This window comes from Electrophorus electricus, chromosome 4, assembly GCF_013358815.1.
Source record: "Electrophorus electricus isolate fEleEle1 chromosome 4, fEleEle1.pri, whole genome shotgun sequence".
In the NCBI taxonomy this organism is placed as follows: Eukaryota; Metazoa; Chordata; class Actinopteri; order Gymnotiformes; family Gymnotidae; genus Electrophorus; species Electrophorus electricus.
The window spans coordinates 6,178,419-6,198,326 of record NC_049538.1 but is presented as its reverse complement, the minus strand read 5'-3'; the positions used below and the strand labels follow the sequence as shown (position 1 = coordinate 6,198,326).

Genomic DNA, 19,908 nt, shown 5'->3' with positions numbered 1-19,908 from the left:
GGTCCCCACTGACCTAAATGTCTATAAATTACATCATGCATTTCAATCTGATAAAGACTGGCTAATGATGCGATAGACAATATTAAGTGTTTACATATGTATAAACGTTAAATAAAAAGATATTTCATGTAAATGATTTAAAATGACCCAGAGACTACAGACCAAAAGCACTGCTGTAAGCTATACTTACATATTAGTAGAAAGTGACAAATACATTTTTTCCCATATTTATTCAGACCATATTTATTTATTTATTTGTTTTACATCTTCGTACAGACTTTATTATGTGCAATTTTGCCACACTGTAATCTTATCTACGCTACCAAATTGCAATGAAATAGGTATACAAATCTATACGAACATGTCAGAGTAAACTTCTGTAAGTGGACATAAGACATCAGGGACTAGATTGCTGGGTTTGCATGTTAAAAGATTCATTTGAATTCCTCCTACAGCAAGCGGTCCTAATACTATCAAACACAGCCATGTACAGTATAGGATGTAAGCACATGTTCAGGCTGGCCAGCCCTCTTGACACTTGGTATGCCTTGTACACAAAACAGCTTCTTTTCATATGGAAATTACATATATGTAGAATATGATAGGGCACAAAAGAAATGAGATACAGTATGCAGACTAAAGCCACAATCAGCGCCACTTTTCTCTTCTCCAACATGGTGATATTCCTATTTTTTAAAACCACCCGTATCACACCAATGTATGACGCAATGGTGACCAGGAATGGCACTAGGCACCCTATAGTAGCAATAAAAAGACTGAAGATAAGCTTTTGTTTCGGTTTCGCATTTGTATATGTGAAGCACTTTAACCCCTTTCTTGTAACCCCTGTTTCTCGGACCCCTGCGAACCAGAGGACCGGGGCCGAGATGACGGCCACGGTGACCCAGACGAGCACACTGGCAATCTTGGCGTGTCTTGGACGCACGCTCTTGCGTGTGAAGAACGGATGAACGATGGCCAGGTACCTGTTGATGCTGATGCACATGATGAAGAACATGCTGACGTACAGGTTGCAGGTGAAAAGGTAACGCTCTATTTTGCAGGCGGGGGACCCGAATTTCCACCTCTTTTCATTTGAGTAGTAGTCGATGAGAAGTGGGAGGGTCAGCGAATAAAGAATGTCACTGATGGCCAGGTTGCAGGAGAACACCACCCCCGTATGCCAGTTTCTCCTCTCTTTCGTCACAAGCAGCCACAGTGCAAATATGTTCCCTGCCAGAGCCACGCACATCTCTATGCCATAGATGGGAGGTAACAGTTGCTTCTGAAACGTTTCGTCACACGATTTGTTGGTCATGTGGAGATTCCTGCAGATGAGAAATGGAGAGTCGCATACCTCTGGTTTTACAAGAGTCTTAGAATAAGGAAATAAGGTGACAATGGTGATTCAGAGGTCTAATCTAAGCTTGGAGGGAGCAGTATGGCTTATTCTGTCTTTTTCTGTATATTCTATACATATTATGGGATCTGTTACATATGCCACCTAGTATTTATTTTCTTTTCTGTTTTCATTTTGCTGTCATAATGTTTGAAAAAAAAATGTTGATAATGCAAATGTTTAGGAGGGTTGCACATGTGGAAGAGAAGAAACACTAGTCATGAAAAAAATGTATTGAGCAGATTCTTACCATGATATGTTCTTACAATGGGACATGTAACCTCATTCATTTTTTACAGATGAAAAATACCTCAAAATACTCAATACATAAGTACTGTCAAATAAAGTCATCCCTTTGATGAGTGACTAAAATGCTAGGTTACACAACCTGACCCAGTTAAAGAATGTAACAGGAATAGGCATTCAGTTTAATCTTGTAGACGTGGAAAGCCTCCAAAACAGGAAATGGGTGAAATGTTAACATCAGAACCGTTTTAAAGAGATGGCTTAGCAGATCTTTGTATGTCTCAGTATTATGCCTTTTGGGGATCATGATGATCTTCCAGAATTCACTCATTATATGTCCAAACACAGCAATGACAACTGAAGAAGTCATTTCAATTTTAACCCATGTATATTCAAGCAGCAATAGGTCATGTGTATGTGACAAATAAACCAAACTTGAAACTCATTTCTCCACCGAGTCTTCATCACGTTAGGAAAGCCAACGGGCTGTACTGTGGCCTCTATCTAGAGGACTCCCTGCATGGTAAAAAAAAAAAACTGGTTCATTTGAGGACTACAAAGCAATTTGATTCTTCAGCTCACGTGCGCTGCAATTTACTGATCAATGTAAAAATTATAATCACTTGATAGAGTTTGCTACTTTTATGGTGTACAAATTACATACTGCCATATGAAATTTAACATATTTTGCTGACATGTTTCTCAATTATATTTTTACAGCAAATGTATGAAACGTATACTCATCAACAAAGAAGAGTTTTGGTAAAACGATTCTACCCATTATAGCTTATGTGCATGAACATTATGTGTATTTTTGTTGGTTTTACATTTCCTTTTATCTTAAATTCTAATGGCCTTTATACTTTACATACAATCCCCATCTCGTTTGTGTGTGAGATATATATATATAATCACACACACACACACACACACACATTTCACTGGCATGAAAGACCTAGACATTTTGGTGGACTAATCCACAATTTATATTTAACCTGAAAAAAACCCCAATAAAAAAAAACCACATCTCTTAATTTTATTACCAAAAACACAGCAGCCTTAGAATTCTGACATATCAAGAACAAAAAATGAGAAATCATGCTCCTCTTCCGTGTGGCATCATTGTGGTTTGGTTTTCCTTTGAACTTTAAATGCTGCGATTTTAAATCATGCTTAATTCAAGCAGATTAAAACACATTTACTTAAAAAATAAATGTTACCTTGCCCAACATCTCCACAATTTACCACCAGCCAATTAATCATAGGATTGGTCTTCAAGTCATAGACTTATGCAAAAACAAACAAACAAACAAAAAAAACCCCACCCTCACTACACTGAAAATAAAATTTAGTCCCAAATTATCATACTCTCCACAATTTCAAAGTACAAAATAGAAACCACACTCTTTGCACAACTGCTAGAAAGGGAATCACTTTAGAAGATACAGGTGCAGTCTCTAAACATTTTTTGTACATTACTTTTACAGACAACTCAAGAGATTCTAAGTACAGCATCACCCCGAAAAGCCACTATTTGCTTAAATAAACAACCACAATAGCAAGGCCCACTTCTAATCAATTTTTTGACTGTGATTATACATGAAAGAAAATCACTCACATTATTTTTACTTCAGCAAGACAAATTACTCTTCCCGTCTCATCAGATTCTTAGCATATTTCCTCAAATCATCTTCCTGTGCCTACATCACAGCCACAGCAGTGAGCTTTGAGTCTCTTCCTGTTCATTTCCTTTCATAATTTCTTTTAAAGAAAACAAAAAAAACCAAAAAAAACACAGCCAATGATGTACGAGACCAAAACTAAAGTCAGCGAGAGTCACAAGTTCTACAGAAGTATTTATTTGCAGTAAATGTAAGATACATGCCTTTTTCTGTACAATGCAGAAGTACATTTTGACAACCTTTCACCATATCTGAGAGAAGAACATGTCACATGCTTCAATTAGACAAGGATATATTCTGCTGGCATAGTTATAGTTGGAGAAGTTCAGTTGTTCACCTCTTGCCCTTCTGTTTCGAGCTCTGCTTTGCTCGACCGCTGCGTGGGCCTGCCTTAAATCCTGAACCCATCTTTGATCTTTGTCCTTTAATCTTTGAAGTCTGGGGCCCAGTATTCTTTCCTCTTGACCTTTCCTTTTGGTTTCCTCCAAACGTCTTCCCAGCTTTGCTCCTGTCAAACCTCTTCTCAGCTTCCCCCATTTTTCTACCTCCGAACCCTTTGCTTCTTACGCTAAATCTACTGATTCTCTTCCCTCCAAGCCTCCTGCCCGCAGGGCATTTGGCACCAAACGTTGACTTCCCAGCAGACTTGGGACTTTGTTTTGCTCCACCAGACGCTTTTGAATCAGGTTTCCTTTTTTTGAAAGGCCTGGGCGAGATAGCTGAAGTTCGCTTCCTTTTTGCAGAGGGGAACATGTCTGAAGGCAATGGGGAAGGGGGAAAAAATGAAAAAGTGAAGTAGATGAATGCCAGCTATTTTTGCGCAGCTAGAAACTGGTGACTGCCAAAAAAAACCGATACCTTCATCAGGTTCCTCCCCGACGGCCTGTCTGTAGTACTCTGCCTCATCTTCTGACTCCTCAGCTGCCACCTGGTCCTCCTGCATTCCAGGATCCTCCACATCACCCTCATCGGACACGACCTCTGCCTGCTGTCTTTTCCTCTTCATACCTTCCAGACTCTTTTTCCTGCACGAGAAATTCAGCTCATTATGCGCAGAAAAAAAAATTCATGTAAAATCAAAATCCATAATTGACATTTACCTGCTATCCTCTCGTTTCTCCTTCTTCAAGGCTATGTTGTGCTCCTGAGTCCTTCTGCGCTCGGCCTTCTCCTTCAGACGGGCCTCTTTCCTCTTCAGGATCTCCTGAAGCTCCTCCTCCGTTTTTGTGACTATGCACACATCAAACGTCGCCTTTTATTACCAAACACAACGTTTTAAGTCGACATTTTGCTGCATTTGCCCTCTAGACCCGGCAGGCGCTCCCCTGACTTACTAGTAGAATGATAGATCACATTTCCCTCTCCCATACCCTCCACAATCTTCACCAGCTGCAGGGTCATTCTAGGGCCAATCTACAGTGGGGAGGTTAGAAAGAACATTCGAGGAGCCAATTAGGACCAGGTTGCGCTCGGCGTGGACGGGGTAGCTGGGCTTCATCGCGGTTGCTGAAGCCCCATCCCCTCCCTCACCTCAGTGAGGCGAACAGCGCTCTGCTGGGATTGCATGTTCCCGCGGCCGGCGTACACCTGCGGCAGCTCCGTGATGTTGTGCTCGCCGTCCTGCTCGGCCTCGCTCTCCGACAGATTCACCCCCCTGGCCGAGACGAGAGGACAGAGGTCGTTAGAGGCAGCTCATCAAAGTACTTTGGGGGAACGGAAAGACGAGTCAGAGCGTTTACTTTGAGAGATCACAGGAGGCTCGCTGAAGTTTAACGCATCATTTGCATCAAGGTCACCTCAGACAGACGCCAGACATGTTTTTTTTTACTGAAACTGAGTAAATGGCCATGCTGGTTAACAAAACATGGACGCCACTGGACAGCCTTGCCTTGATTTAGCCAGCTAACAGAGGAAGGCTGGCTCAATGTGCCCTGTGGGACTTACCTCAGGAGCAGATCGCTGATGTCTTCCAACTTGTTCATGTTGGGGAACTTCTCCTGTATGATCTTCTTCACCCCTCGGCTCATGCCCACCGGGACCACCTTCAGACTGCTGCAGAGGGCAGAGAAACATGGGGGGGGCGGGGTGAGCCAGGGACGAGAGCACCACCGCTGCGTACATCCTCCACCACCAGGGCTGTCAGCACGTTTACTTTCACGAGCAATCAGCAGTGTCATGTGCAACGTTTTCATCATGCGTACCCCGTCATCCAACACACACACACACACACACACCCAGCCGGGTTTTGTTACTTACTAATGACGAAACTCGATTTCTTGAGATGCGGGATCATAATTGACCAGTACGCATCTCTTTATGTTGTTGAGGTTCACCTAAAAAAAAAAAAAAAAAAAAAAGTGTTTAAAAACTGCAGCCAGGCACACACAAGTCCAACTGTAAACATGTCAGTGCACAGCTGGGAGACAATATCAGAATACAAGTCAAATCACTGTTGAGGTCAGAAGACTATACACTCATCATCTTGTTTACTTTGAAAGAAACTGCCAACTTACTGCAAATCTTTAATGATAAATAAATGAAGAAGCCATACCTGGTGCACATTAATGGAGGGAAACATGTTCTGAAACATGGTGGCTGTTAGCTTGACATGCATGCCCTCTATACCAAAGTTATTCAACACAAGCAGCGGGTGGTACGTAAACTGCTGTCCGTGCATCCTGTGCCTCTTCAATGAGGAAATCACGTCTTTGATGAGGGAATACTGGAAAGGACACACACACACACACACACACACACACACACACACACACTTACTTTATTTGGCAACATCGAGACGTACCATTTACATTAACTGCTGAAGAAGCAGATACATCAGTGCGTTTACTTTGAACAATCACTTTGCAGTCAACATACCAACATGTCATCACCTGTACCTGCATGCGATCAAATTCACCCTGTGAAACCTGGAGAGTTCCAGAATGGATAAAGTGTGCAGCCATACCTTAGTAACCCGGAAGTGGAGAGTGGGACCTTTGGGAAGTCGTGCCAGTCTCTGCAAGAGGAAATGCACTTTAGGTGGATTGTGTAGTCATAAAAATAAGAACAATAAATACACAATTCAATGCTTCCAAACCACATGTATTCATTAAGTTCAATACATTTATGCATACGTTCACTAAGTCTTCATCAACCACTATCACAGTCCTTTGGGGATCTCACTGGCACAATGCATTATGGTTGTCTTCCTTCAATTGGTACTTACTAAATTAATACTGTTGGGGGTTTTGGTGAATATAAGAAAGTGTGAGACTCCAAGCGGTCCTGCCACGGTCACAAAATCTTTCAAGACGTTTTTCTTTCGAACCTGCAAACGCACATCAGAATATTTAAAACGCCCCAAACTTTTGAATAAACACACAAAACAAAAACCCGCACAAAGTTTCATCAACGCTTGCGCGGAGATCGGGTACCTTCAAAGAGCGCGCGGTGTAAGGTTCCATCACGCGACGCATGTCCGTGACAAGCTGCGCCGCGTTCCTGCCGATCTGACCGCGGTGAAACACGAAGGAGTGCGGCACGCTGCCGAACGCCCCCTCGGCCACGCGGCTGGACGCTGTACGGGCCTTCTTCTGGTTCTTAGTCTACGGAATAAGACACCGCCACACCATAATCATTTCGATATGTTCGCGTCATGTGACTTAAGAGCAGGGACAGTGAGCCTGAGGTACATCAGTGCATATATATGCAACGCCGTTTAAACTTTTGCGAAAAGGTATATAACGCCAAGCCAGCAACTTGCAAGTCTTGCGATTCGATTAGACGCTTACCTTGCTTTTCCCCATCTCTTCTATTGAATAACAAAGTTGTAACTATTTGGAAGAATACATACACTCGCACTAAATCGTCTTTCTGTGTACCAGATATTTTTGTAATCTAGTAAACCACATCTTCATCAGTAGCCTTACTACTAACGAGCTAGCTAGCCACGGCGTGCGCTAAAGCATGGTAGACATGCGCATGCGTATATCTAGCGGCTAGTCAGGGGCTTTTGGCTGCCTGCATCCCCACCAGCTGGTCGGGAGGCGCAATATTTATGAAGATTCGTGTCTCTTGGCTCGTTTCACTCCGAAACTCAGTTTATTTAAATTGACAAATAAAAACCCTTCATCTTCACCAGTAAGAGATTTTCTTTTCTTAAGGTTGAATTACTACTGAATTACTGGCCACCACACGGACCCCACAACTAACAAGCTGAGAATTTACTTGTGATGATAAACGTATCTAGATAATATTAATAACCTATAGCATATATTGATATAGTTTATTGCTGAATTTGTGTGTATGTACTTGGTTCGTTAAATCGCGATCCTTTTTGGTGAAATTATGTGAGCGACTGACGAGAAGGCGCATACACAGAACCCGTCGTTTATGAGCACGTGTATTGAAGCGCGAAGACTTGGACAAAGTGCGGGTGGGTTGCGCGAACGGACACGGGAAAAGTTAGAGGTGTTGCAGCGGCAAATGATTCGGTTCAAGGGCGCTGCTTTGAAGCATAAGTAGTGCAGGCATTGTGTTAGGGGTATGGCATCAAAAGGAGTCACACCACACCTTTTTACTTCCAGCTAAATTGAAGGTTGTGGTAATAGAATAGCTCCATTATATTCATGGGCATCAAGGAGTTAATCGTACTTTTAAGATGGTGAGAGCCTGCTGCTACTGGCTGAATATGTATAAAGACGTGGAACATTTGGTGCCAAACATGTGAAAGGTGTTGTGTAGCGACATATGTGCACATTAAACCCAAGACCCCGATGGGAAGTCTTCTAGCTGCAGAACTGTTGCAGGTGCTTGCAGTAGATTTCACTATACTTGAACAACCTTCACAGGATGGGAGAGAGAATGTGATGGTATTGACTGATGTCTTCAGGTTTGTGGCAGTGTGGCAGGGGATCAAACGGCGGAGGCTGTAGCTTGAGTGCTGACCAGAGTATGGTTCCACAAGTATGGCGTTCCTTATTAGCTCCATTTGGATCAACGGCGCTGCTTTGAAGCATAAGTAGTGCAGGCATTGTGTTAGGGGTATGGCATCAAAAGGAGTCACACCACACCTTTTTACTTCCAGCTAAATTGAAGGTTGTGGTAATAGAATAGCTCCATTATATTCATGGGCATCAAGGAGTTAATCGTACTTTTAAGATGGTGAGAGCCTGCTGCTACTGGCTGAATATGTATAAAGACGTGGAACATTTGGTGCCAAACATGTGAAAGGTGTTGTGTAGCGACATATGTGCACATTAAACCCAAGACCCCGATGGGAAGTCTTCTAGCTGCAGAACTGTTGCAGGTGCTTGCAGTAGATTTCACTATACTTGAACAACCTTCACAGGATGGGAGAGAGAATGTGATGGTATTGACTGATGTCTTCAGGTTTGTGGCAGTGTGGCAGGGGATCAAACGGCGGAGGCTGTAGCTTGAGTGCTGACCAGAGTATGGTTCCACAAGTATGGCGTTCCTTATTAGCTCCATTTGGATCAACGGCGCTGCTTTGAAGCATAAGTAGTGCAGGCATTGTGTCAGGGGTATGGCATCAAAAGGAGTCATGCCACACCTTACCATCCACAAGGAAAGGGTCTGTTTTAATAGAACCCTTCACAATCTTCACACTCTGCCAGTGGAGAAAAGGAAGCGATGGCCAGAATTCTTGTCTGGGGTAATGTTTGCTTATAACACCACAGAGAATCGGAGTACAGGATTTTTGCCTTATTTTTTTGATGTTTGGTAGCAATTCCAGTCTTTCACTAGACTGTATTTTGAGATTGGGGAAGGAGATAAGTGCATCAAACTGGGTGTCTGAGCATCAGGAGGTTTTGCAACAAGCATATGACCCAACAAGAACTCTGGTAAAAGTGTGGGATAAGCAGAAAGAACATTTTGGCAATCCCTCTCCTGCAAACACACTAGAACCAGGTCAGTTGGTGTATATAAGGAATTGGCAAATGAGAGGCCGACATAAGATCTGGGATGTGTGGGAGAGACAACCATGTAAGGTCGTGAAACAGCTAGAGGAAGGGAAGCTAGTGTATAAGGTGATGCCAATAGATGATTCCAGGATGACAAAAAGATTGCATAGTCATGAATTGCATCCGTGTAGCCCTATGAGTGCAGTATCTGGTATAAGGGCACCTCTGGGAATGAAAGTAGATGCATCAAGTATAGATCTTTCCAGTTCTAGTACTGATGTGGAATTGCTGAATTTATTTACAAACCCAATGAGGGAGAGGGAGGCATAATGTGGGCTGCCAACGGAACAGCAGGAGGAAAGTCAATCCAGGGTAAGAAGAACAAAGTAGCAAAAGGCTTGAAAGCATTCAAATCACCACCATTTGCCCCGATCTGTAATGTGTGGGGCTGAAGATCTTCTGGGTTTGGGGAGCTGGGCAGCTTGCTCTCATGTTGACTACGTATTGCGGGTGCATGGCGTTTGGCAAGTGTTCTATTCGGCAAGAACAGACACGGGAAAATAGCAGTGTTGCAGCTATAAGTGATTTGGGAGCTTTCTTCTTAATGAGACCCGACTGGTATGGAGTCGTGTTTGTTTAATATGCAACTTAGGAGCAGGTTGCGTCCTGAATGAAAGGAGAATGGTGGGAAAATAACATTTTAAGTGGTTGAGCATGATTTCCGTAAATATGGAATATGATGATTGTTGAATTGTGCTTAATTTATGATGTGGAATAATCTGTTTTGTATTTTGTATGCAGGGGCCTGAGTCACGTTTTTGTCCCCGCCAGGAGTTTCCTGATTCTATGAGATTTGTGATGTAGAATTTTATAGCAAGGTTTTATTAGGTGTTGTGTAGAAATATTGTAAAGTTCATCATGAATTGTACTGATTAAGTGATTTATGCACATGTGATGGTGATCGTTAAATGTCAGTGAAGCCGTTTGTGCTTGAAACTCACAACAAGATTTTCCACTCAGTATGTTTAATTTTATGGTTCTTAAATTGTATTAATAAAGTTGTATTAATAAACCTGTAGTTTGTCCTGGCACGAGTGGCGATTCTTTTTTTTAAAAGATCTAAAGTGGTACCTGTTACAATTAGCTAGCATTTAAAACTTCATTTTGAAACTTGTGTAGGTGCCGTGCGGTATTGGCCATCTATGCAGAGGCGCCTGCAGAAAACGGTATTTGTAAAACCTTCATTTATTTAACTTATTTTACGTTTAAGAAAAGTTGTTCACGGCTTCTGGTCATTTTAATTTAAGCCGTGGACATGCTTCTTCTAAAGCATCCACCACACTGCCTGTGCTAAACGGGTCGTTTCCATGGAATCATGCAGCGCGTTTTCAGGAATCAACCCGATTATGTCTGATGCATCAAACACTACCAACTGCTCCTTGTTTGTAGCGTTAAAACACATTTTTGATCGAACAACAAAATGAAAAACACGTTAACGTTCATATACCCACGCTGTTTGCTTTTACAAAGTAGAGACAACTTTTACTGTGTGGTTTCTCGGATATACTGTGGATTATTTTACTGGGTTTATATTTAGTGCTATGTATTTGGTTAGTGTAGGTAGTATTTTTTAAACCTGTATCTAGGCCTTTGCGCTTGCAGCCATTATTATAAAAATGCAAGCATCGCTTTAATTTATTACGGAACACATTACCATAATCTCTTCGTGACTGGCCCACACTTTCTTCAACTCAAAATCTCTTTTCTCAGTAGGCCTATTTTAATTTTCCTGCTCAGTGATATATATACGTGAAATAAGTTAAATAAATGAAGGTTTTACAAATACCGTTTTCTGCAGGCGCCTCTGCATAGATGGCCAATACCGCACGGCACCTACACAAGTTTCAAAATGAAGTTTTAAATGCTAGCTAATTGTAACAGGTACCACTTTAGATCTTTTAAAAAAAAGAATCGCCACTCGTGCCAGGACAAACTACAGGTTTATTAATACAACTTTATTAATACAATTTAAGAACCATAAAATTAAACATACTGAGTGGAAAATCTTGTTGTGAGTTTCAAGCACAAACGGCTTCACTGACATTTAACGATCACCATCACATGTGCATAAATCACTTAATCAGTACAATTCATGATGAACTTTACAATATTTCTACACAACACCTAATAAAACCTTGCTATAAAATTCTACATCACAAATCTCATAGAATCAGGAAACTCCTGGCGGGGACAAAAACGTGACTCAGGCCCCTGCATACAAAATACAAAACAGATTATTCCACATCATAAATTAAGCACAATTCAACAATCATCATATTCCATATTTACGGAAATCATGCTCAACCACTTAAAATGTTATTTTCCCACCATTCTCCTTTCATTCAGGACGCAACCTGCTCCTAAGTTGCATATTAAACAAACACGACTCCATACCAGTCGGGTCTCATTAAGAAGAAAGCTCCCAAATCACTTATAGCTGCAACACTGCTATTTTCCCGTGTCTGTTCTTGCCGAATAGAACACTTGCCAAACGCCATGCACCCGCAATACGTAGTCAACATGAGAGCAAGCTGCCCAGCTCCCCAAACCCAGAAGATCTTCAGCCCCACACATTACAGATCGGGGCAAATGGTGGTGATTTGAATGCTTTCAAGCCTTTTGCTACTTTGTTCTTCTTACCCTGGATTGACTTTCCTCCTGCTGTTCCGTTGGCAGCCCACATTATGCCTCCCTCTCCCTCATTGGGTTTGTAAATAAATTCAGCAATTCCACATCAGTACTAGAACTGGAAAGATCTATACTTGATGCATCTACTTTCATTCCCAGAGGTGCCCTTATACCAGATACTGCACTCATAGGGCTACACGGATGCAATTCATGACTATGCAATCTTTTTGTCATCCTGGAATCATCTATTGGCATCACCTTATACACTAGCTTCCCTTCCTCTAGCTGTTTCACGACCTTACATGGTTGTCTCTCCCACACATCCCAGATCTTATGTCGGCCTCTCATTTGCCAATTCCTTATATACACCAACTGACCTGGTTCTAGTGTGTTTGCAGGAGAGGGATTGCCAAAATGTTCTTTCTGCTTATCCCACACTTTTACCAGAGTTCTTGTTGGGTCATATGCTTGTTGCAAAACCTCCTGATGCTCAGACACCCAGTTTGATGCACTTATCTCCTTCCCCAATCTTAAAATACAGTCTAGTGAAAGACTGGAATTGCTACCAAACATCAAAAAAATAAGGCAAAAATCCTGTACTCCGATTCTCTGTGGTGTTATAAGCAAACATTACCCCAGACAAGAATTCTGGCCATCGCTTCCTTTTCTCCACTGGCAGAGTGTGAAGATTGTGAAGGGTTCTATTAAAACAGACCCTTTCCTTGTGGATGGTAAGGTGTGGCATGACTCCTTTTGATGCCATACCCCTGACACAATGCCTGCACTACTTATGCTTATGCACTACTTATATATATATATATATATATATAATTATTATTATTATTCCCCCCCCCGTGCGATCCTTTGTGTAGAAGAAAGGCGTTTTATAAATTGAAATTACCATCATTTGGTCTCAGCTAATAATGAATATTTGTTTAAGCAACATACATTAAAATTATAGTTTGATGGGTTAATTTATGATTCCATGTCTGATCTCGTCAATATAATAGCCGATATCCAGTCAAGGAATTTATTATAAACTTTGTGTCTTCACATTGGAATTCACTTAATTAATCTATGTACTTTTAAGTGTACCATCCCAAGATTTTGACTGGACCCCCACGCCCTCTCCATTTTCTGCAGGCCCCACTAAGTAGCAGTCATCTCTGTAGGTCATTTTTATGCTGCAGTGTTTTTTGGTGAACGCTTGCATGGTGGGTGAAGTAGGGGGGAGATGGAGAAGGTGGAGACAGACTGTGGAGGTCAGGCAAGTGGAGAATGGGGAGGAGGCGTCATTACCAGCTTTGTAATTACTCTGCTCTCTTTGTTTGGAGAAGCCATGGTGGGGGCTGATCTTGTGTGTGTGTGTGTGTGTGTGTATGTCACTCACACCCATTCTGCTCTCGAGTCTCTCCAGTTTTGGCAGGGCGGGGACTTTTAAGTTTTGCTTCCACTGTAGCACATCTTCACTGCTGCAGTGGTTCACATGCTTGTGCTGTTCCCAAAGCGTCTTCTCACTTCATTTAGTTATCAGCTTTTCCGTGGAAGGTTACGTGGCTTTGCAGAGGACGATTTGCACATGAAACGGGAACTTTAACGGCGTCAAAGGGCACATGTAGAGATCTTCAGGATTATGAGAGTAAGACACAATACCTGCTTTTTACCTCATACAAATGGTCTACACTTGAATTTTTATTTTTACTATACATCTTTTACATTTACAAGATACTATATATCTTGCTTGTTTGTTTTTCTGTGTGTGGTGTAATGCATCAAATTCCATGTGTCAGATCTGCATTTTTAATTGTGTTTGGTTTTGCCGAGGTATTTCAGATGTGCACTGGCTATGTACGTTTGAATATGGAATGAGGGGGAGAGGGTTTGGCTTTTTTTTGGTGTTGTTGACTATGGTTTTACTCATGTTGACATGCTAATTAACCCAGCAACAGGCAAAGGCCTCCCAGAGTTGAACAGGAACATCTGGCATGCTTCAAAGCTGCAGATGCTCTGGGTGAAGAGTGAAGCCTCATGGTGAAAACTGGGTTTTTAATTGGCTTTTATTGTTTGTATTAGGTTTTTAATGGGCTTTTATTAAGTTTGTATTTAATTGCCTTTTATTAGGTTTCTATTAGATTTGTATTCAATTGGCTTTTATTACATTGTATTAGGTTTTTAATTGGCTTTTATTAAGTTGTATTAGGTGTTTCCAAATGTGATCTTACTGGTGAACCTCCAAGGCTGATTATCTAAAGTAGCAGGTTGTGTGTTTTTTCTCTTCAGAAAAGCTTGCTGTAGGCAAGATCAGTTCTGTATGTGCTAATGGAGGCGTGGGTGATGTGTGTGCTGGTTCTACTGCTGTTGGCCTTGGTGGTGTCTGGCGTGGAGGGCCGTGCAGGAGCCCCCCACCCTGACAGCTTGAACAACGCGGGAGCCCCGCCTCAATCCGCGCGCCCATCCGGGCCGAAAGCTGGCCGCTGCTCCTACACCTTCGTCGTACCCCAACAGAAGCTGAAGGGGGCGCTGTGCGTGAGCACGGAGATGGGCCGGGCCAACGGCTCGGAGACGGCGGCTCTGCGTGCCCGGCTGGACCGCCAGCAGGAGTGGCTGGAGAGCCTGCGGGGGCAGCTCGAACAAGAGGGGGCGCTGGCGAGCGAGGTGCGTGCGCTGCGCAGGGAGAGCGACGGCATGAACACCCGCATCGGCCGGCTGTATGCCCAGCTCCTGCGCGAGGTCACGAACAAGCAGGACCAGGCACTAGAGCAGAGGCAACTGGAAAGCCGGCTACTGAACGCCACCGTGCAGGTACAGAGTGTTGGAGCTGATACAAGTACAGAGGAGAACCATAACATACAAATTTGGTGTTTGCTAGGGTTTCTTAAACTAGCCATCTTCTCCCTTATCTTATGAAGATGCCCTCCTTTGTCTAACACCAGTTTCACCTACTAGAATGAGTCTTAGTTCAAAACTTGGCTTAATCTTTTCCTGTTAAACTGGTACTTTGTATTTCAGTATTTATGTCTTGAAAACTGTGAATAAATAGATTGGTTTTGTTGGGTGGGGTTAGGATCTAACCTGCTGAAAGATATTCCTCCAGGATAAAGGTCTGAGACCATTTGTAAAGGCATATTTCATGCAAAAATGGACAGGAATTTGTGTGATCTAATTTCCATAGTTAGATCAGGCCCCTACTAGCTTTCATCCAGTATTAGCAACATTAGCATTAGCTAGATGATTTCCTCTCTTGTTGTGATCTATTGTGCAGGTGCTGCAGATATCCAGCAGCTATCGAGAGCTGGAGAGGAAGTACGAAGCCCTCACCTCACTGGTGAGCAACCAGAGTCAGCTGATGACCCGCTTGGAGAAACACTGTCAGTGTCGCAATGTCACTGAAATGTGGCAGGTAAGATGCAGCCGTCACGGGGGATCTGAATATAGTATGCACTAAAGTCACAAGGATTTTATTTATAACTATGACAGGTAGCTGCGTCATCAGCGTCTAATCAGCCCACAAGACTGCAGAATGTCAACAATGTTCAGAGAGACCAGAGCGCCCCCCAGCGGCAGGTGAAAACACAGCAGATGCAGGGATCCACGTTGCCAGATCTCCGTACAGATACACCGTTCATCAGCTACCCTGTGACTAAAACTCCAGGTACAGTCAGGGAGCACTGTGCTGTGGGACTGGCACGGTAACTGAGATGAACCCTTGTTGTTGCAGCACTTGCTGTGGTTTAAATGGCAGAACTCCAAGTGCTATTCTCATACAGCTCCATTTCAGGGGTAAATGTTGAAGAAACTGATGATGCATAAAAGTGATGCATGTTAAAACAGAGTATTTAAGGAGTTTTTGAGTTGTCGCTGCTCCTCTTGAGTTCTGCAGAGGTCCTGTGTGTCAGTTGCCTTTTGCCCAGAACACACACACACACACACACACACACACACACAAACAAACAAATGCATACACATGCGCACACACGTTGAGTCTCAATGAACACGGAGACTAATCGCCACCCTTCCCACTGTGAGGAAGTCACGGAATTACAAACCAATGACACCAGCCATGTGATTTTGTTTGTGCTTGAAGGGGAGATTACAGGGTGGATTGAGGTGATTGCTTATTTTAGTGGTTCCACCTTCCATAAAATTACAGCTATTGTTCACGGCGGCAGCAGCAACGAGGGAACAAAACACAGGGCAGTGACGAGTCTTGCACCATAACAGTGGTTCTGCACCATTTCATTCATCCCAGCTGTGCCCTGTCTGTCAGTTGGATTTACAGCAGATGTGTTGGTCTTGCTTGTGAGACTATGAAGCTTCTATATGCCTTTGGTAGACTTTTTCAAAACCGAGTTTTGGAATTTGTAGTTACAAATGAACTCCCCTCTCTATGCATTTGGTTGTGCGCACGCGCGCACACGTCTGTTAAGGGGGATGTTTAATGCTTGATGTGGGACATGTTCCTTGTGTGCTCTGTGGGAGAACTCCTCTGGACATTCCTCTGTGGTAAACAGATAGGCAGAGGCTGGGGGGATAGGTTGTATGTATACAGTACGTGACCTTGCCTGGGATGTGATAAGCAGACCAGAATTCTAAGCCCTTTTTTTTTTTTATCTGCTTGGCTCCTGCACACCATCCACTCATTAGAGCTCCCTTAAATTTCATCAGTAGCACTCGGCGCATAACGAATGGCAGTGCACAAGGCGCATCCAGCAGACACGTCCGACACAGCTGAATCAAATGGCTTGTGACTGGACTCGTGATATTCAGGTGAATGTGCCTTAATGATTGACACGCGTAGGCGTGTGGAGAGTGTAGCAGATTGACAGCTTGCTGCATAATCTTTTGCATCCTTTATATCTCATAAGGCGTGCAGAATTTTTCCTGTTTTAATTTTCAGAGCCAAAAATTGAATCTTCAGTGATTATAAACGATAATTCTTTTTTCTAATGAGTTGTGGCACATAGTAAAAACCATACATTCCACATTTTGCAGTGGCGCTCTCTCGTTTTAAGTTTTTAATTCTAATTTTGACTCACTCATTTTTGTAATCTCAAACATTTTATTTATGACTTTTTAAATATAGGTTTTTAACATGTGATTATCATGTGATTTAGGCTTTCTATATGAATGTTATTAGCTAAAAATTGTGTTGTGGTCGCTTACTTTTAATGGAGGAAAGGGTCCATCCATCACCCACAACTGATGTGTCTTATTTGGCACAGAGAAAGTCGCCTGCAGGAAAACAGGCTTGCTTTTATTGCACAGGGATATCCAAAGACAATCAACCAATGAGCAGAGGTTAAAAACCAAAATGCAGTAGTAATATACAACAACCAGTACAGGGGAAATGTTAATAATAACCGAGAAGGCAGAGTAGAAATTAAGTACAACAGCTCGGAATTGAATGGCTAGGCAAACAAGACTTGTTGAATGAACGGTATGGGCTTATATATGGAAAATCACAAGAGAAAAGGTGCTACTAATCAGGTGACTGAGAAGGAATAATGTTTATGGGTATTGTAGTCCTTAGAGTATTGTGTTATGGAAGATGTGACGATATGCAACACCAATTTCTCTTAATTTTTCAGTTTCCCAATCGTTTGACTTATTTAGCTGTAAATGCACATTTGAAACGCATTTTCAGCTCTGATTTCAAAGTTCATTGGTGTTCATAATATGAATGTTCATTTCTCCGATTCTTGTGCTTACACTCCCTCAATCCCTTAAACTGAAATGTCATATTTTTAATGACTGCCATATAGAATTTACATATTTTCTATCAGAGACAGAGTAGAAGATTGAACTGTTATCATATTTTATTATAAAAGTTTACAAACCTGTACATTTTGTTTTGTGCTGTTGAATCAACTTTAATTTAATCTAGATGTCAGTGCCAGGGTTGACTATTACAGCTTCGTCAATAAAGGTTTCTTGATTTAAAAAAAAAAAAAAAAAAAAAGTTATCCATACTGACTTAAAAAGTATGATGACTAAACCACGCCTATAATTAACGAAAAACTCATAGTATGCAAGCTGGATGAATGTCAGAATGCCGTTAACGTTAAATCCTTTTATGGCTCGAATTGTGTGACTACTCTAAACCGATAACTTTCCCTCTACAGGGCCATGGCGGGACTGCCAGCATGTTCTGGACTCAGGAGAAAGCACCAGCGGCATATACCTACTGCGCCCGCGCAATTCCAACCGTCTGCTCCAGGCCTGGTGCGAACACGGCCACGCTGAAGGCGGCTGGACCGTCATCCAGAGGAGACAGGATGGCTCCGTCAACTTCTTCAGGACCTGGGATCAATACAAAGTTGGCTTATTTTACAACTTTTCTCACAATCTCAACTGCTTTTTTTCAATTTTAATTAATTTATTTTTTAAACCTTTGTCAATCTGTTGAAAGGGATGAAAGATTTGCAATAAACAACTCCATAATACAGCTGCAGCACAATTATTTATCTTTCAGTTCTGTACAATACACTCTGAAAAGGGCTGTTTCTGTGATTTAAAAAAAAAATCTTAAACATTTTGGAATAGATAAAGGATATTTACCTCTGTCAAACCTCTGTTTTAACCTGTGGCAAAGCTTGGTCTATGTCAAGGGAATCATCACTAAAATGATTACTGTTATTCACTACTGGTCCTCCACAGCAAGGCTTTGGGAACCTGGACGGTGAGTACTGGCTGGGCCTGGAGCACCTGTACTGGCTGACGTCACAGGCCTCCTACAAGCTTCGAGTCGTGCTGGAGGACTGGCAGGGCCGCCAGGTGTTTGCCGAGTATGACAGCTTCCGCCTGGAGCCCGAGAGCGACTGGTACCGCCTGCGGCTGGGCAACTATGAGGGTACGGCAGGCGACTCCCTCTCCTGGCACAGCGACAAAGCCTTCACCACTCTGGACCGTGACAAGGATACCTACTCTGGTAGGCTCCGCCTCTCCTGTCCCGCCCCTTTCCGCACCCCCCCTCCTCTCCCCGAGCCCCTTTTACTCCAGTGCCTGCAGTTCCACGACCGACGGTGTTCTCTCCCTCCATAGGCAACTGCGCCCACTTCCAGAAGGGTGGCTGGTGGTACCACATGTGTGCCCACTCCAACCTGAACGGGGTGTGGTACAGAGGGGGCCATTATCGAAGCCGCTACCAGGATGGGACCTACTGGATGGAGTTTCACGGTGGCTCTTACTCGCTGAAAAGGGTCGCCATGATGATCAAACCTATCTGAACTGAGCAGGAGAGAAGTCAGCACACTGAGACTGGCAAAGACCCAGTGAACCCGAGACCGGAGCATGTGTAGGGCTGATCCACCTGGATGGGCCGATCACCTAGATGCATGCTGATGTACAAGAGGCTTTAAGAAGATGATGATTTTTATTGTACAATCTCCAGTCACTGACATGAAGATTGTAAAACCAGTATTGTAAAAGGTTCCAATATTTTTGTAACATTTATATAATAACATTCATTATAGACATACTCAGTTCTATTACATCAACCCAAATGGCAATATCAGACACAATATAGTGCACATTGTCTCTGATACTGTCATTTGGATTGATGTATTAGAACTGTGTATGTCTATTATGAATGTTATATAGGGTTATATGGTGTTTTTGATTTACTTTCAAGCCTTTTGTGTTTGTTTTGTGTGTGTGAGTAGTTTTTGGTTGTGCATGTGAGACAATATCTAAGTTAACTTCTTATTAGACTCTGTAGCATTTGTGCCATATTTGTAAACATATACAACCGGTTTGTTATAAATAAATGGCAAAACTGCACTCAAGTAGTAGGTCTAAGCAGTGATGAGTTATCACCTGTACTACAGAGTCAAACCAGCTCTGTGCTACCGGCACCTGTGTGCTGTTCAGGGCCACAGAACCCTAGACCTTACATATACAGGAAGCATTCAGCTAGGGCTGAAGCGATTCCTCAAGAAACTCGAGTGACTTGATGAATAAAAATCACTGAGTT

General features: G+C 42.6%; 3 protein-coding genes across 5 annotated transcripts; 1 reads left to right on the top strand and 2 right to left on the bottom strand.

Moving 5' to 3' along the window:
• Positions 1-227: 227 nt before the first annotated feature.
• p2ry11 (purinergic receptor P2Y11) lies at positions 228-3,396 on the bottom strand. 2 transcript variants are annotated; one of them, XM_035524954.1, is made up of 3 exons: positions 3,264-3,396; positions 1,650-2,161; positions 228-1,328 (listed from the first exon to the last, which is right to left on the bottom strand). In XM_035524954.1, the coding sequence occupies exons 2-3, from the start codon at positions 1,673-1,675 to the stop codon at positions 398-400; spliced, it is 957 nt and encodes a 318-aa protein (XP_035380847.1). In that variant the 5' UTR covers positions 1,676-2,161; positions 3,264-3,396; the 3' UTR covers positions 228-397. The 2 variants fall into 2 exon arrangements, with proteins under 2 accessions (XP_035380847.1, XP_026888440.2); XM_027032639.2 differs by lacking the exon at positions 1,650-2,161.
• Positions 3,397-3,488: 92 nt separating this feature from the next.
• Positions 3,489-7,310, bottom strand: ppan (peter pan homolog). The gene is made up of 12 exons (XM_027032637.2): positions 7,116-7,310; positions 6,759-6,929; positions 6,551-6,652; positions 6,290-6,340; positions 5,879-6,049; positions 5,584-5,660; positions 5,272-5,379; positions 4,858-4,981; positions 4,662-4,740; positions 4,428-4,557; positions 4,186-4,352; positions 3,489-4,082 (listed from the first exon to the last, which is right to left on the bottom strand). The coding sequence occupies exons 1-12, from the start codon at positions 7,128-7,130 to the stop codon at positions 3,661-3,663; spliced, it is 1,617 nt and encodes a 538-aa protein (XP_026888438.2). The 5' UTR covers positions 7,131-7,310; the 3' UTR covers positions 3,489-3,660.
• Positions 7,311-7,379: 69 nt separating this feature from the next.
• angptl6 (angiopoietin-like 6) lies at positions 7,380-19,720 on the top strand. Of its 2 annotated transcripts, none has more exons than XM_035524953.1 (7): positions 7,380-7,464; positions 14,217-14,738; positions 15,199-15,336; positions 15,414-15,588; positions 18,059-18,252; positions 18,594-18,864; positions 18,978-19,720. In XM_035524953.1, exons 2-7 carry the CDS (start codon positions 14,256-14,258, stop codon positions 19,160-19,162), a joined length of 1,446 nt encoding a protein of 481 aa, XP_035380846.1. In that variant the 5' UTR covers positions 7,380-7,464; positions 14,217-14,255; the 3' UTR covers positions 19,163-19,720. The 2 variants fall into 2 exon arrangements, with proteins under 2 accessions (XP_035380846.1, XP_026888437.2); XM_027032636.2 differs by lacking the exon at positions 7,380-7,464 and adding an exon at positions 13,317-13,575.
• The last annotated feature ends 188 nt before the right edge of the window (positions 19,721-19,908 follow it).